Consider the following 16,048-nt stretch of genomic DNA (forward strand, 5'->3'; position numbering starts at 1 on the left):
CTATAGTACTTCTAAAAGTAGACATTAACTTGGAGTAGGCTAACAAAACATTGCCTAAGAGATCCTTAGGGAAAATATTTTAAAGAACAGATAAGAATTATTTTAAATTAGCATAGCAATTGTTCTGTTTTTTAATGAAAAAAGTGCTTCTACAGCATTTGGGAGTACTTTAATGATATTTCTTATTAGTTACTACTTATCCTCTATAACCTTTTTAATTTAATAGAATCACAGAATATTGTAGTTGGAGATTATCTCAGCTGCCCTTATTTTATAGGAAACTAAGGCCAAGGTCTCACAGCTGGTAAGTGGGAGAGCGGAGATTTGAGCCCAGATCTTTGGACTTCAAATCTGGTATTCTTTTCTATGCCACGATGGAAGTTTACCTAACTTGTCATGAGTACATGTTTGAATTGTCACTAATTTCAAATCATAAGCATACGGATTAGTGAGTAGTCAAAGAGAAGAAAAGGACTTGGGCACTTAGAATTCATTTAGTCAATAGTTAAAAGTCTAGTTTCCCTGTATTTCTTGTGCATTAACTGTGTTTCTAAGAAGAGACTAACTGTCAGCTCCCTGAGGGCAGAGGCTGTCTTATATTTTTAAAATACTACCTCCCTACCCAGAACTTAGTACATATTTTGTTGACCAGTTCAATGCAGTGGCAGGGAGGGAAGTGCTGATGCAGATATAATACAGCACGTTAATTCCTTCAAGCTAGCATGCTATTTAGTGAATGGTATTCATTGATTTTCTGTGGTATAGTTAGTATCCCTTCCAAAAACCTACAAAAATACTGGTGTGTTTTTCTTTAGCATGAATTATAACAGAAACAAACTAACTAGTATGTTCTGTGCATCATCTCATTTCTATTTCCTTCACAGAATCAAAGGCCTGTGGTGAACCTTGAGGAGTGAACTGATTCATTCCTTCTGGTTTCCAAGAGAACATAAGGTTGTTAAACTGCTTTTACAACTTTGCATTTTGACATCTCGCTGGTGTCTGACCTACAAGCTGAGGTCCTATTTTTGTTCATTTGTGGAATGATCGAAAAGAAACCATGGCCTCACTAGTTCAGTGATTCCATCTCCCCTCCCCTGGCTTTGTCATTGGTTCCCCAACAGAAACCGAGACCAATGTTTCCAATGCTTTTCCACAGGTCAGTTGATATCAGCCCAACAAGACTGCACAGCTTAGCACTGCACTTTAGGCACCGGAGTTCCAGCTTGGAATCACAGGGCAAACTCCTGGGGTCAGAGAATGACACCGGTAGCCCTGACTTCTATACCCCAAGGACTCGTAGCAGCAACGGCTCTGATCCCATGGATGACTGTTCCTCTTGTACCAGTCACTCAAGCTCTGAACACTACTATCCAGCTCAGATGAACCCCAACTACTCTACCCTAGCTGAAGACTCCCCTTCAAAGGCTAGAGAGAGGCAGCGGCAACGGCATAAATCAGCTGGGAACCTGGTCTCTTCCAATTCAGGGAGTATGCCCAACTTGGCGGCCCGGAATGGCACAGGCCACCATGGAGTCTACCTCCACAGCCAGAGCCAGCCTTCCTCTCAGTACCGTATCAAGGAGTACCCACTGTACATTGAGGGTAGCTCCACACCTGTGGTAGTGCGCAGCCTGGAGAATGACCAGGAGGGACACTATAGCGTAAAAGCACAATTCAAAACATCCAACTCCTACACTGCAGGAGGCATGTTCAAAGAGAGCTGGCACGGGGACGAGGGGGACTCAGTTCGGCTAACCCCTTCCCGTTCCCAGATCATCCGGACTCCATCCCTAGGCCGGGAGAGCCATCATGAGAAAAGCTCAGGCCGGACGGTTGTCTCAGATGAGCTGCGGCTGTGGTACCAGCGCTCGACTGCCTCCCACAAGGAGCACAGCCGCCTGTCGCACACCAGCTCCACCTCGTCAGATAGCGGCTCCCAGTACAGTACATCATCTCAGAGTACCTTTGTGGCTCACAGCAGGGTAACAAGAATGCCTCAGATGTGCAAAGCCACATCAGGTGAGAAAGTAGACTGGGAAGAGAGGGGTTTGGGGTTCGTGATTTCTTGGGCTGGGTCTGGATATTAAAATCAATTCAAGGGACTCAGAAACTCTGGTAAACACAGTGCTGAAAACAGAAATTAACTCTGAGATCTCTGTTAGGTAAGTGGGGAAGGAATTTTCCATTCCAAACTATTCACAACTCAGGGGTTGTTAACCTTGTTTGATGTCATGGTTCCCTATGACAGTCTGGTGAAGCCTAAGGACAATTTTTTTCGAAAAAAAAAATTAACACATAAAAGTAAATCTAGAATAATACAGGATGAAATAGATCCTCTGAGGATCAAATCAGATAATATTTGTAAAGTGCTTAGCACAGTGCCTGGCAAATAGTTGCTGCATAACAAATACCTATTATCTTCTCTACATAGAAAACCAATTACATTGAAATAGTTATCAAATTGTCAAAAAAAAAAAAAAGCATTCTGGATCCAAGGTTAAAGACCCTTGTCTGACTTCTCCCCACTTTCTCTGAGCCTGCGCAGAACAACATAAAAATGTATCATCTGTTGATGCTGGGGGTCAACCAATCTGAGGCTTTCTACAAGGGTTTTGACTGTGTGTGAGCTGGACACGCTTGGAATAAGAGTCTAATCTGTCATTACCCCCCTTTTCTCCTACTATATTTTTTGGATTTGGAACCAAGAACTGGAATCAAATATGGGCTCTGCTTACTCAGGCTGCTTAACCTTTCTGGATCTCAGTTTCCCCATCTGTAAAATGAAAGGGTTAGATTAGATGACATCTAATCCCCTTCCAGCCGATTTATGTCCTCCGTTACTATGGCTCCTGTCCTAAAGATGCATACCACACACATTACTCATAGAGGACAAAAGATCCTGGATGTGGAACTGACAAGAATTCCGAGTCTCAAGGAGGGACCGAAGCTGGGTTTTGAAGTGTACAAAGGTAGGCATGAAATGAAACAACAAACTCTGAACTGATCATCTGAAGAGTGAGGAAAGTGTCGTTTGTCCAGAGTGAAGGAAAGGGGCAGGAGAGAGAAAGTGTGCTTTTTGTGTGACTCTGTGGAGTCAGGAATGAGCTGCTTGGAATAAGCACAGTAAAATGGGAGCTTCACTTCATTTGAAATTCAAATGGTATATTGAGATAGAGTATTCCATGTCCTCAGACGGCTATTAAAGCAGCCCTAAGGAGGAAGCAGCACAGCCAGGAATACTCCTCTGAGCTGACTCATGATGTGATGTTCAGTGACTCAGTTAATGAACAGTTAGGGAAGGGTTGGGCTCCCCTAGAGACACTGGGAGTGATCCCAAAGGCTTAGCAGGCTAAACCACCCAAAGAGGCCATAGTCCTTAAAACCTCCTCTTGAAATTAATATTTAAAGCCTATAAAGTACAACAGGTCATGTCCCATGGAGTGCCCCATCAGTGGCCTGGAATAAAGACAATTTCCCAGCTCACCATTTGAAAAAGGAGTCAGATTTGGAGTTGGATCAATAGAAAGGATTAGAAGCTCCAGATCAAAGCTAGAAACTGGGAACAAAACTAAGTATCTGGATGAATATACAATTTCTTTACATTATTGGCACTGATGATGTGCCAGATTGATGGGAAGAAAGAATCCCAATCTACCAAGTAGAACGTCCAGGCTCCTAATGTTTGCTTGTCAGCTTCTTTACTTTATACCAGTCATTAACAATAATAATAATGATGATAAGCACATGTAGAATTCGAAGATTCACAAAGATCTTGTTTCACAATAACTCAACGAGGAAGATGGGGTCATTATTAGCATTCCCATTTTACAGATGAAGAAAATTGAAGTGACTTGCCAAGGGTCAGTCATTTAGCTAGGACTCCAACTGAGCAAGAACTTGGACTTTCTAATTCCAAGACCAGTGTTCTCCCCACCACATTACTCAGCCCAGTTAAACAATTCAAGTATCCCTGGCTGTAGCATAGATAAATAATTTACATTGATTTAATTAATTGCATTATGTGGACTGGGACCTCCACATTTTTTCTCCACTTGTTCCACCTCTGAAACTGGCTTAATAATACTTGTCATGGCTGTCTTAGAGAGACTATAAGAGATAAAGAATGAAAACTTTTCAGTTCCCTTAGATCAACTCAGAGTATCCTGTCATTCAAAAAGTATAATCCTCCAACAATGGCTCCCTCAGCAGAAAGGACAGTTTGTAAACATGGCAGATGAATGAATGCCATTGTTTATGTTCTCTTTAAATAGTAAACCCTGTCCAGGAACCTACCTTGGAACAGCACCAGCTAAGAGACTGCTTTCCTGGTTTTTAGATATAAATCAAGAAGCCCACAGACCCTTTTTATAGCCCACCCTTCTTTAGAACAGCTGGAGATCTCTGAGAGGAGGCATGGAACATGAGCACAGATTCAGCCATTCGAGAATTCCATGCAAGCAGCCCCTGCACCTCAGGAATGCCCACAAAAAGAGGGGCCCTCTTAGAGCTGGGTATGCAGGGTCACCTTTAACCAATGGTAAGAAGAACCATTCTGAAATGTTTTACTTTTTTTCATCTATACTACAAACGTATGGTTTTTATAAGTTGGACTCATCCAAATGAAACCAAACACAACTTTAAAAACATACGCGACTCTTCACATACCCCCTGTTGCAGCTACAAGGCTTTGCTTTGTTCCTTTCAAAGTTCTCCTGTTTCTTCTATGTGATGACAGAGCTCTATTTTAGCTTCCATATAAGTAAATCTTACATAATATACTAAGGTGCAGTTTGGTGAACTTCTCTATGCCATTCTGTCCATCTTGCTACTCTGGAAATCTAGGGTTCTTAACTTTTTTAATGCCATGAACCCCATCTCAGAAAAATGTTTTAAATACATAAAATAGAACACATAAGATTACAAAGAAAACCTATTGCATTGAAATAAAGTTACAAAAATATTTTTAAAAAATAAATTCACTGACTCCCCCACTAAAAACCCCTTACAATATAGTGATAAAGTGGCTCAAAATTTGTTTACCATTAAGTCAAATTCTCTAAAAGGATTATAACCATCTGGGATGCACCAGAAATAGGCTTAGTTGTCAGTGTACTGAAGGGACCTTATTTTTAAGGTGGTTTTACTTATAAAGTACTCCCAGTATATTATTATAAGTAAGTTCCTGAGGTCATAAGATGGTAACACAAATTTTTACCAATTATTTTCTGAGGGGCTCCATGGATCACAGTATTTCAGACTATTACAGAATTGGAAGAAGCTGTTATGGTCATCCAGTTTGGACTGCTTCCTAATCCAGGAATCCCCTCGATAACATCCCTAGCAGGGGGTCATCCAGGCTCCGTTTTAGTGCCTCCAATGACAGAGAAATCACTCCTTTTGGGGGCAGCCTTTTCCAAGCTAGTCAAATTGCCTCTCTCTGCCCTAGAAGCACATCTAGCTTCAGGACCTAAGAGGCCTGTGACATTCATTCTAGGTTGTATTTGTCTCCCTCAAGCCATGCTTGAATCAACCCATTTCTTACCTGCTGCCAAAAAGGAGAACTAGGTTGATTTGGTTATATTTGGCTCAACTGGTGGGAAAGAAAAGTCAATAACCCTATCAGCCAAGCTTGTCTCTACTGGGTTTCTACACTGCTCATTGCTCCAAATAATGAGTTATTGTTATTTAGACCTAAACAGACCAATTTTAAAACTCCATCACCTTTGCAACATGGTAAGCAGCAATGTATAAGTCCACATCGGTGAAGAGAACAAGATCTGAAAGTCTCTTCCTTGATGCCTTTATTCATAAAGTAATGCAGACCTTTTTTAACCCCCATTCTGGGCACAGGGAAAAAAAAAGTCATGTTGTGAGGGGGTCTCTCTAATGACAGACAACAGTCTTTCTTGTATTAGTCATCCCTTAGAGGAGCATGGAGGGGTTACCTCGTGTCCCTTAGCTGGTTTCAAGGTACTTGGACTAGGCGATGAAACGTATTAGGGGACCAGGGAATACTCCTGTTGCATCCCCAAAGCAACACGGCTCAAGAAAGAGGAAAAGAACTCTTGCTGGTACGCTGCACCCATAGAGGTGGAAGAGCTCATGGCTGCAGGATCCATGGGAGGTGGCTAGAAGCATTGCATTGTTCAGATCCTTTAACTGTTGAGTAGCTGGTTTTGACTTTCTTTTTCCTTCCCACATTTTCTGGATTCCCTGTGTAGCTGCCTTACCTCACAGCCAGAGAAGCTCGACACCTTCCAGTGAAATTGGAGCTACTCCCCCAAGCAGTCCACACCACATCCTAACCTGGCAATCTGGGTGAGTGCCATCTGGGCTCTTTCTCCTCTCAGAGTCTGTTCTATAGAGGGGTAACCAGTAAGCTTTATGAGAAATTGTTTGGAGCAGCCTTCTAACGTGGGGAGACAGATAACAAGAAATTGGGTAAGACTGAGATATTAGGGGAGGAGGGTTATGGGGCAAAAGGTATTCTTTAGATTAAAAAAAGAGAAGAAAGATAACAGCTTGTACAGTTGCACAGAACATTTCTTGCTATGAAAGGAAATATCATCAAGTACTGTTACCTTCCACCACATTCCTCTCAGTCATCTGCTTCCCAAGCACCTTCTCGTTTAGTCTAATGAATGCCCCTCAGTTCTAGTTGAGGGGAGCTGCTTTTGTACCAGACACCTAAAGATTTGGCTGCCCTGAGCTCCCCATCTATCTTCTTGATGGCATTATGGACAGGTGAGGTGCTTCCCTCTGGCTTGCCTCACCTACTTCACTCACACTTAAGGAAATGGAATTGTTAGGACCTTTGGAATTGCTGTATATACTGTGATGATGATGGCAGCCCCTTCCAATTGAGGTTCCAAAAATTTAGCCCCCTTAACGACTTTCAGCTATCCCTCTAATTTATACAATTTTGATATGAAAACAGCTCTCTGAACTACACAGACCTTTCTGGATGAAATCCAATACCTAAGATAGAAAGACATGCATGTATATATAAAGTATATATTATATATAGAGATATAGATATAGTGCATATGTGTATATACCAATTATGTATACATATGCACATATGTATATACATACACACATGCGATTATCCTACAAGAAGTGTTTAGATGGCACTTTAGAACTTGGGTATCCATGCTTATACTCCCTAGGAAGGCATTTCCATAGGCAAATACTTTAGTCCTATAAATAACCAGTTTTATTAGTCTGATGCCTTATTCTGGGTGTGATGAATGACAACCAGAAGTTATATGGCATGTTGTGGCATGGGGATGGTTTCGGAGAAAAGGTAAAAGAACAAGAGAACCACAAGTAAATATTGTCAGTCTGCCTGCTATACTAAAAAGCTGGTTATTTTAAATTAGGTAGTTTGAGAATTTGGATATACCATTGGACTGTACGTCACTAACATTCTGAAATGCAAAGATGACTCACCCAGTATTTTTCCCACTGTATTAACAATGTCTGTGTCACTTCTTGTCTTTAACATGACTTCTCTGCTCTTCCTTCCTGTGCTTTCCTTTGTTCAGAGAAGCCACAGAAAACTCACCCACTATGGATGAGTCTGAGTCTCCAACTCACCAAAGTACTGATGAATAGAGGTATAGTAGGGAATCTTTTGTTCTTACGATCCTTTTCACAGCTCCCAGATATGATACAGATGTGATTGTCTTTATTGTACCATAATAGCTAAAAGGAAACATTGCAATGGTATAGAAACTATTATGACTGTGTCCTGTTTCTAGATGCATGTGTAGCTGTCTATGTGCATCAGGTATAATTATCTTCCCAATTCTACAATTTTCAGCTATTTTTTCCCACAATATAGGGCAAAAGACCTTAAAAATTAGTTCATGCTATTTAGATATAAGATATAGTTGCTCCCTAATTTGACTTTGATAAAAGGTGAGGTTTTTTTTAATTCATCAAAAATTAATTTAATCAACAAATATTTGTTGGACACCTACAATGTATATGGCACTATGGCAGGAGCTGGTATACAGAAATCTATAATCAATAATTCTTGAACTTGTAGTCTAGACTTCAGGAAATCCACTGGGAGGAGGGGAGGAATGGGTAAGGGTGGAATGGAGCAGAAAAAGAAATTCCCATATAATAAGTTAAATAACAATGCAAGAGTCAAATTTATGATAGTAATACAAGAGCTATCACAGATACTATTCATTCACAACAGAAAATCATTTACTTGAAAGCATTTTGTTTACAATATTTTGTGCCATATACCAAGATTTTATGACCTTATGCTCCCTATCCTGATGGGGGAAGCAAGGCAGGTACAGCTATGTAACTGTACAGATTAAGTTGCTGATAAGACAACAACATTTATGTTAAGTATTATAAGAAGAGTACACAGTACCATCCAAGTTCAGAAGAAAGGAGCATCCCTTCCCACCGAGGCATCAGGGAAAATTTCAAAGAGGAGCTGGTATTTGAGAGGCTGTTTGAATTTCAACAGGTTGCTTTCCAGGCAAAGGGAAGCTGGGGTTTCAAAGAGAGACTTAAGAATAGGAATAGGGACCAGACCTATGATTCCACTGGACTAGGAAAACTCCAGGTAAGGGAATTCCCTTTATCAATGCCAGTCAGCACTTTCTCTGCAATTTACAGTCTCCAAATGTCTCTTGGAGCACTGAATGGTTGTTACTGGGTCATACAGATAGCATGTGTTAGAATGACATGAACCTGCATATTTTTGGCTTCCAAGTCAAATCTCTATCTGCTGCATCACACTGAGTGTGACTGGGAGGTTGGTAATACAATTAGCAGCAAGTTATCTCCCCAGTAAGAGTGGTCATTGAAGCCATTAGTGAGCAGATGGGAGCAGAGAGGGAAAGAATATACACAAAGGAGTACAATTCTCTGCACAAAGTATACACTTAATAAATGTTTGTTGATTGCAGAATTTCTTGAACTTTGAGAAACACTTTAGGGATTTGGAATAGGAAGAAATCCAACAAAATATGTAGTCATGCACCAAAAAGAAGTATTTTTAGCCACTTGATTTTTTCTTTGTTCATTCTGAGAAAAAGGCCTTAGTTGTGATTATAATCTAAATTTTAAATATAAAATAAGCACATTTTCATACTCTTTAGTGTTATTTTCAAGACAATGTTCCAATAAAATTTTTTTCACTATTTACTATGAAATGTTGGTACCCATTTAAAGTAGATTCCCTATGTAAAATTGACATTTTTTTTCCAGTACAAATTACCTTCAGATAACAAGGATCCCCTGTACTTAAAATTCCTTAAAGAGAACCCTGTCTAATCCTTTGTAAAGTGCATAGTTATCCTAATTTAATTCATATTATAAAGATCAACCCACTTAAAGCACAACACATCTGTACATATCTGATATCGTGGTACACATGTATCATATTTGTCCAACCTGTAGATTCATGCAGAATATGATTCCAAGGACTCTGTCTTGAAGCCAGCTCTACGTCTCTGTCCTAATGGCTCTAACAACTTACAAGAGGCAGACATGGTTTAAGCCACATTCCTTCATAATACATAGCTTTAAATGCCATGCATTATAATAATGACTATGGTAATCCTTAGAAAATACTCTTTCTTGACCTTCTGGGAATGGGATGAATGAGATTTTTCTTTTAGCTTCTTTTTTCACTATTTTATCCAAAAATTTAATGAAAAGGAATTAAAAATTCAACTGATCTCAATTGATACTCTCTGAGATGCTTCAGGTGATGTGGTAGAGGGCTTTGGTGTCTCAAGGCTACTTCCATCCTTGAGAATTCTTGATTCCCAACCTAGTCAAAGAAGAATTCATTGCTCATCCACAAGGAGGCAGTGTAATCCACAAAAGGGACCACATCGACATAAACAGTAAATTATGTGTAAGAATTACTGGAACCCAGTTTAAGTCTAATACTGCTAAAGTTTAATGCAATTAAGCTTCTTACTTTAGAGTGTACTTTGCACTCTAATAAGCCCTTAGTGAGATTTTGACTAATATTGTCAAGAGTACTTTGAGTCTCCTTTGAACCAGGATAGATTATAGATAGAATTATCATTATTCTATTCAACAATGTATTGAACGCTCAGTGCAATGACAGCTCTAAACATATATAATACATACTCCCTGCTCTCAAGTTGCTTACAGTTTGGTAGGGGAAATAAGACAGTGACAAAAACCAGGCAGGCTGTCATAAGTAATAATTACTGGAACACAAAGTTCTAAGGATGTGCAGAGGAAGAAGAGATCCAGTATAGTTTGCAGGTGGGAATGATGAACAGGGAAGGTGCCAAAAAATATGAAATGCTTCGTGAATTTGCATGTCGTTCATGCCATTCAACAATACTTCTCATAAAACACAGTAGCAACATATAAAACTTCTATTAGACATGAGACTAGAATAAGACAATGGGAAATATTTCTAAAAGAAAATATTGTTTAAATATTCTAGACTTTCTTAGAGGGTTCTTATGCACCCTAAAATTTCCCCTACTAAAATTCATCCTGCTCCTATCCCAAAATAGAGATGTCTGAACTCAAACCCCAAAATAAATTTAAAGGAATTTTTAAAATACCCAGTTTTCTTTTCCTTTAAAAATGTTCCAAATGCCCCAGGCCCAGTGAAAATTTCAGCTCGGTTAGGGCAGGATACTCTGGGTGGGCACAACTGTCAATCTTTATTCCCTAAGGAAAGCAAAGTCTGTGGTCAGTCTCTTAATGAAAGGCTTTGATTGCGTCTTGCTTTAGAAGCCACATTTAAGCAGCACTAGCTAACCCATACATTTCAAGGGAGTCACATGACTCCCATTAGACTTCATAGGTATTCTGGCAGAAGTCTTTGAATTTTCCGACTTGCATGGATTTTTATGTAAAAGCCTAGACAGGAAACATTTACAAAACCCAGAGCCCCTTCATTCACCAGCGAGTTACTGAAGAGGTCAGTAAATCAAACAGGAAAATATTATTTCTAGTTGTTGTTGGCCTTAAATGATTTCATGAAGACTATTCATTACTAAGATGCTCTTTGGTTTTGTTACCCTTTGAACTTCCTTAACCATGGTTGAGGGGGATATAAGCCAAGGGGGTAGGCAGGGAAACATAATTGATGAGTTTATAGTTCCTGTGGTATTACTAATAAGTAATACTATCCTTTTTCACTAAAAATGTGATCTGCCACAAAGAAACAAAATTTAAGATCCCTACTCCCACTCAGTGAACTCGTATAGATATATAAAAGGAGGGGAAATGCATTTTACACAAATGCTAATACAGGAAATGAATGCTAAGATTAAAAGTCAACATTTCACCCAATTAGCAATCACCATATGCCAAAGCTTAAAGAAAGGGAATCAACTTGACCTATGTAACTCTTTGGCCTAGTTCTCTCCTAGAAGCAACTCAAGATAGGGAACCAGGAAAGGAAAGGATTGCAACAGAAACTATGTGAACTCTAATAGATCCTTTCTAGCTCTAAATCTGATGATCCTCTGAGGAAGGTGGAGTTCTAATTATAATAATAGCATGACCTGCTTCTTCATACACTAACCATATTCTGGATTAGCTGAATCTCAGCCCATCGTTATACTTAACAAAATGGAGAAAGAAGGGGTTGCTTTATGCTGCCTTGAAAGATCAAGGTTAGAAGTCTGAGAAACTACCATTGGAGACTAGGTTGCCTGCTAATGCACTGAGGAAGCTAAACAGGTACTGGTTCAAGGTACAAACATAGTTCTCTCAGGTAGGTGTTGGATCCCTCCTATAGACTGGTCACTTGTCAGTATCTAAGAATTATCCCATCTCATTAGGGACCTCCACCTGAAAAGCAAGTGTAGACACAACCCAAAATCTATACAAACATTTTCTTCATATAACAAACTGCGTATATTTTGAAGGGTTGTGCTTGACTACAGTAAAGGTCCACTAAGCTGATACTTTTTTAATGATCCTTTGGAGAAAGTCAATCTTAAGTATTTCTGTAGATAAACTTGTAATCTGTGACTCTTCTGCTTCCCTAAAATTTTATCTTATGCCTTCACAATCTATGACTTTTGATAGAAAGGTTTAATTTTTACATCATTCCAATCAACAATATCAAATACCATCAATATGCACAATGATGTGTTCGTAGCATTGTAGATCCTCATTTTTCAGATGAGAAAACCGAGGCCCAGAGTTTGAATGACTTGACAAAGGTCACACAACTCCTAAGTCAGAGAGCTGAGATCTAAACTCCCATCCTCGGACCCTACTCTTCTTCACTAACTCTCTTGTACGTTATGGCTGTGAGGAATACAAAGTGTAGTTTGTGAGAAGCAAAAACCAACAATGAAATGATAGTGAACAATCATAAGAGAGTTTACAAGTGCTCAATCATGTCTGCAGACTTAAATGTGTACAGAGATTGTAAGGAGATTGCAATTTCTAATAGCTTTTCTTCTGGGGTTTCTTTGCAGGAGTTACAATGATAGCTGTTTCCTGGATTCTCCCCTCTATCCAGAATTAGCTGACGTCCAGTGGTATGGACAGGACAAAGCCAAGCCCGGGACTCTGGTGTGAATGAGCTGGGCCTCAACCTCTCAATGCCATTCTGAGATCACCTCACTGCCTCTCATTTGCCTTACCCAGACACACGGTCACCCTGCACCAGCTTCAGCTCTTAGCACTTTTTTCCTCCCGCTCCTCATCCCCTCACCCTCAAAACCTGACTGAGGAGACTTTTTGGAAGGTTCCGGTCCCACTGTGTGTCCTATGGCTCTCTTGCCCACAGAGAGTCGAATGCAAATCCTTAGAAGCATTCCTGGTGGCTGCCTCCAGCCCTCCAGCCACGGATTCCCCCAGACCAGGGACAATCAAGAGTTGGCATCAAGGTCCAGGTTACTAAAGGATATGAGGATGGGTGGGAGGGTGACAGAGACAACCCTGGAGACAAAAATAAGGGCAGCGTGACTCTTCTGTGACCCAGAAAGAATGTGTCCATCCTGCCATCTCTAGGCCAACCAGGCACTTCCAGAAGATGATGTCTGATGTGGGACACTCACAGTTTACACCTGAAGTATTTTTTTTAAACACAACATTTTGGGGGGAATGAAAAAGGAAGCCTGTTACTTCACAGCTACATCAGAGGATCACAATCAGTTCTATGCTGCCAAAGATTAAAATAAAAATAACCAACAAAAAAGAAAGGCCAAGAGATGGAGGGCGTTCTGTGTTTGTAAGCTCCTTTCACATTCTCAATCACTCCCAAAAATGAGAGTCCCTCCCTGCCTGCCCCCCTTATACCCCAGGCATTAAAGCCTGGAAAACCAAGCCAGTGTAATGGATGGTAAAGACATTACAGTCTTAAAGAGCATCACTGACCCACAGTCCTAAGTAATCTGGACAGAGAGAAAACCCATGAGGAGGGGGTAACAGAGTGGGTTCAAGTACTGTTCGTCCTGGCTGAGCAAGCAGGGTACAAGACAGGTGGTTGCTTTCTATTCACGGTTGTGGTCAAGTAGTCTATCATGGAAACAACCCATAAAATCACATCCTTTTTTATGCACGAGGTGTTTCATTTTTTTTTTTTTGTGGGAAACCAAGGGTTAAAAGCACATTGTGATCCATCTAAGTGGTAAAGATACATTAGCATTTAATTGTTGTAGGTCTTTTCATGTTTGTTTAGCACTTGTGTAACAAAGGGTTCAGATCTCAAAGCTCTCAACACCCAGTTACTTAATGTGTCACTTAATTAAGGAATACAACTATGCTCTTAAATTGCAAGATTTTCAGTAGGGTATCTCTAGCCAGCAGGCATGACAGAGTTTTTTGAGGTTTGTTTTTTTTTTAAATCACCTCCCCAAGGGACAATAACACCAAAAACATTATCTATAACCTTGATGCATAGATTTGTCTGTGAATGCCCAAAATGGATGACGGGGATTTAAAGGGGCTGCAAGTTTACATGTATTATGAGCAATGCTTTTTACCTGTCCAGAAAGCCATCAATCTTCAAAGGCCTCAAAAGTACTTTTATATTACCGAACAAGTGCACAATCTCCACTGGGTTATTTAAGCCAGCACAAACAAGGTTTCCACAGAGGTGCTGGGCTGGGTTTATTGCCACAAGTGGGGTTGGGAAGGTGAGGGAGCAGGAGATGTTTTTCCACTTGTTCTGTGCAGATAATGAGTTTCTATTGGAAAGGCATTCAACAGCCAGGGGGGCGGAGGGGGTGGGGGAGTGGGAGGGAGGGGTGGGATTGGGAGTATTTTGTGGAAAAGCAAAACTGAAGTTAGCTTTAGAATAAAACTTTTTAAAAAAATAAAAATTTAAAAAAATGGATAATCCTTTGTTTATCTGTGTGTGTGATCCAAGAATAACAATAGACTACCAGACCAGGAGGGCAAGAACGAAAATACTAAAACCAGAAAGAAAACAATTTATCATGGAACACTTATTATAGCTTGGGCAGTAAGGTCTAGTGGAGTGGGCCACCAGTGGAGAGAAGTCAGAACCCAGGCCTAGGAGGAAAGAGGAGAGTCTGGGCAATCCCATAAACACTTACAGCGTACTGTCTGTGTTATTTCCCTCTCATCTTGATGGTAGAAAAGAATTTGTATTTATAGATTGTTTGGGGATATGCAGTTCAATGTAAATGGTGGTCAGTTTTTATGTTACCAAATATTTTTTCCACCCCCTCTCCCCCAAAAATAATGCAGGGCTAAAATCAGGCTGAACAGATTTTATCTGGAGCTGGTTGGGAATGAGGCACTAAGGGATAAAAGACTAAAAAGGGGACAAGGAGAATGAGGAGACAAAAATATACAGCTGTTAGTCTCCCAAGGGTGGGTGGGGAACCTGTGGCCTCAAAACCACATGTGGCCCTCTAGGTCCTCAAGTGTGGCACTTTGTCTGAATTCAAACTTCACAGAACAAATCCCCTTAATAAAGGGGTACATTCTGTAAAACTTGGCCTCAAGGCCTCAGATTCCCCATCCCTGGAAACAGCAGACTCTAAAGTCAATGGTGTCAAGAATCAAAAACTAAGATGGATTTTAGTCTAGTCGTGTGGCCACAAAAGGGATGAGAGGTAAAATGTATTCCTAAAAAACAATTTGGGATTTTTTTTTGGAGGAAGGGAAGAGAGGCAAGGAAGGGGATTACCAGGCAGACTTTATGCCAGTCTGGTAGTAGAGATGGGAGATTAAGTAAAACAGGTTTTACTGTTTAGCTGCATTCAATTAATATAAATGTACATAAAATGTTAGTAATTTGAGATTAACATGAGATTCACATCTTAGGATGTGAAACATCATAGCTATTGTATACAAGCACTTGCGGACTTCTTATATGATCCTATTTGTTTTAAAAAAAATAAAATGAAATATTAAGCCCCTGGTCTGATCTAAAGCCACTATTGCATTCTTTGGATAAATGTATGAAATTTCCTGTTTAGCCAGAAAACTGGTGTGGACAGAAACGCCAGGCTATATTGTGAGGCAGGTTGATTTTTTAAAAGTCTATATGCAGTTGAGTGTTGAAAATGTTGAAGAAAAAAATCCAATTTGTTTTCATTCAGTATTAGTTTAGTTCAAAATATAGCAAACTACATCCAGGTGCTATCAGATGACCAGTTACTGCTTAGTTAACTAGGTGTAAAGTTTTACATATACATTAATGTCAATAGTTTTATTACAAGTTGTGTAAAATGGACTTTAGTTTAAAGAAATGGGGGGAAGATTAGGTTGCTCCTGAAACTGACTGTAGAGCATGTAAAATGATTTTACTGGATTCTGTTTGACTGTAATCAATTTTAAAAGATGTATGTTGTAGAAAAAGTTGCAGAATCTAAAAAGAAAAATCTGCTTTTAATTTATTCTTTTTGTATTAAGAATTTGTATAGTACCTTTACATTTTGCAGAACAGTGTTGTCAACACTTATTAAAACATTTTCAAAGTGAAACGATCCCTGGTGGCTTTTCAAGGTTTTGCATTTTTCTTCCCTACTGCCAGGTACTTTTGACACATTCACATAGTTCACTGCAGTCTAGCAAC

General features: G+C 39.8%; 1 protein-coding gene across 7 annotated transcripts in view; it reads left to right on the plus strand.

Annotated features, from left to right (window-relative positions):
- The window catches only part of FRMD4A (FERM domain containing 4A), a 547,164-nt gene extending 533,957 nt beyond the window's left edge, over positions 1-13,207 (plus strand). For 5 of the 7 annotated variants that reach the window (XM_072653270.1, XM_072653267.1, XM_072653268.1 and 2 more), the window contains 3 exons: positions 1,160-2,022; positions 6,225-6,321; positions 12,471-13,207. In XM_072653270.1, the coding sequence (XP_072509371.1) occupies positions 1,160-2,022; positions 6,225-6,321; positions 12,471-12,573 (1,063 nt within the window). In that variant the 3' untranslated portion in view covers positions 12,574-13,207. Of the gene's footprint in view, positions 1-1,159; positions 2,023-6,224; positions 6,322-7,550; positions 7,623-12,470 lie in introns of all 7 variants that reach the window. The other 2 variants (XM_072653269.1, XM_072653266.1) reach the window with 1 other exon arrangement.
- Positions 13,208-16,048: the final 2,841 nt, after the last annotated feature.

This window comes from Notamacropus eugenii, chromosome 3 (genome assembly GCF_028372415.1).
Source record: "Notamacropus eugenii isolate mMacEug1 chromosome 3, mMacEug1.pri_v2, whole genome shotgun sequence".
Taxonomy (NCBI): Eukaryota; Metazoa; Chordata; class Mammalia; order Diprotodontia; family Macropodidae; genus Notamacropus; species Notamacropus eugenii.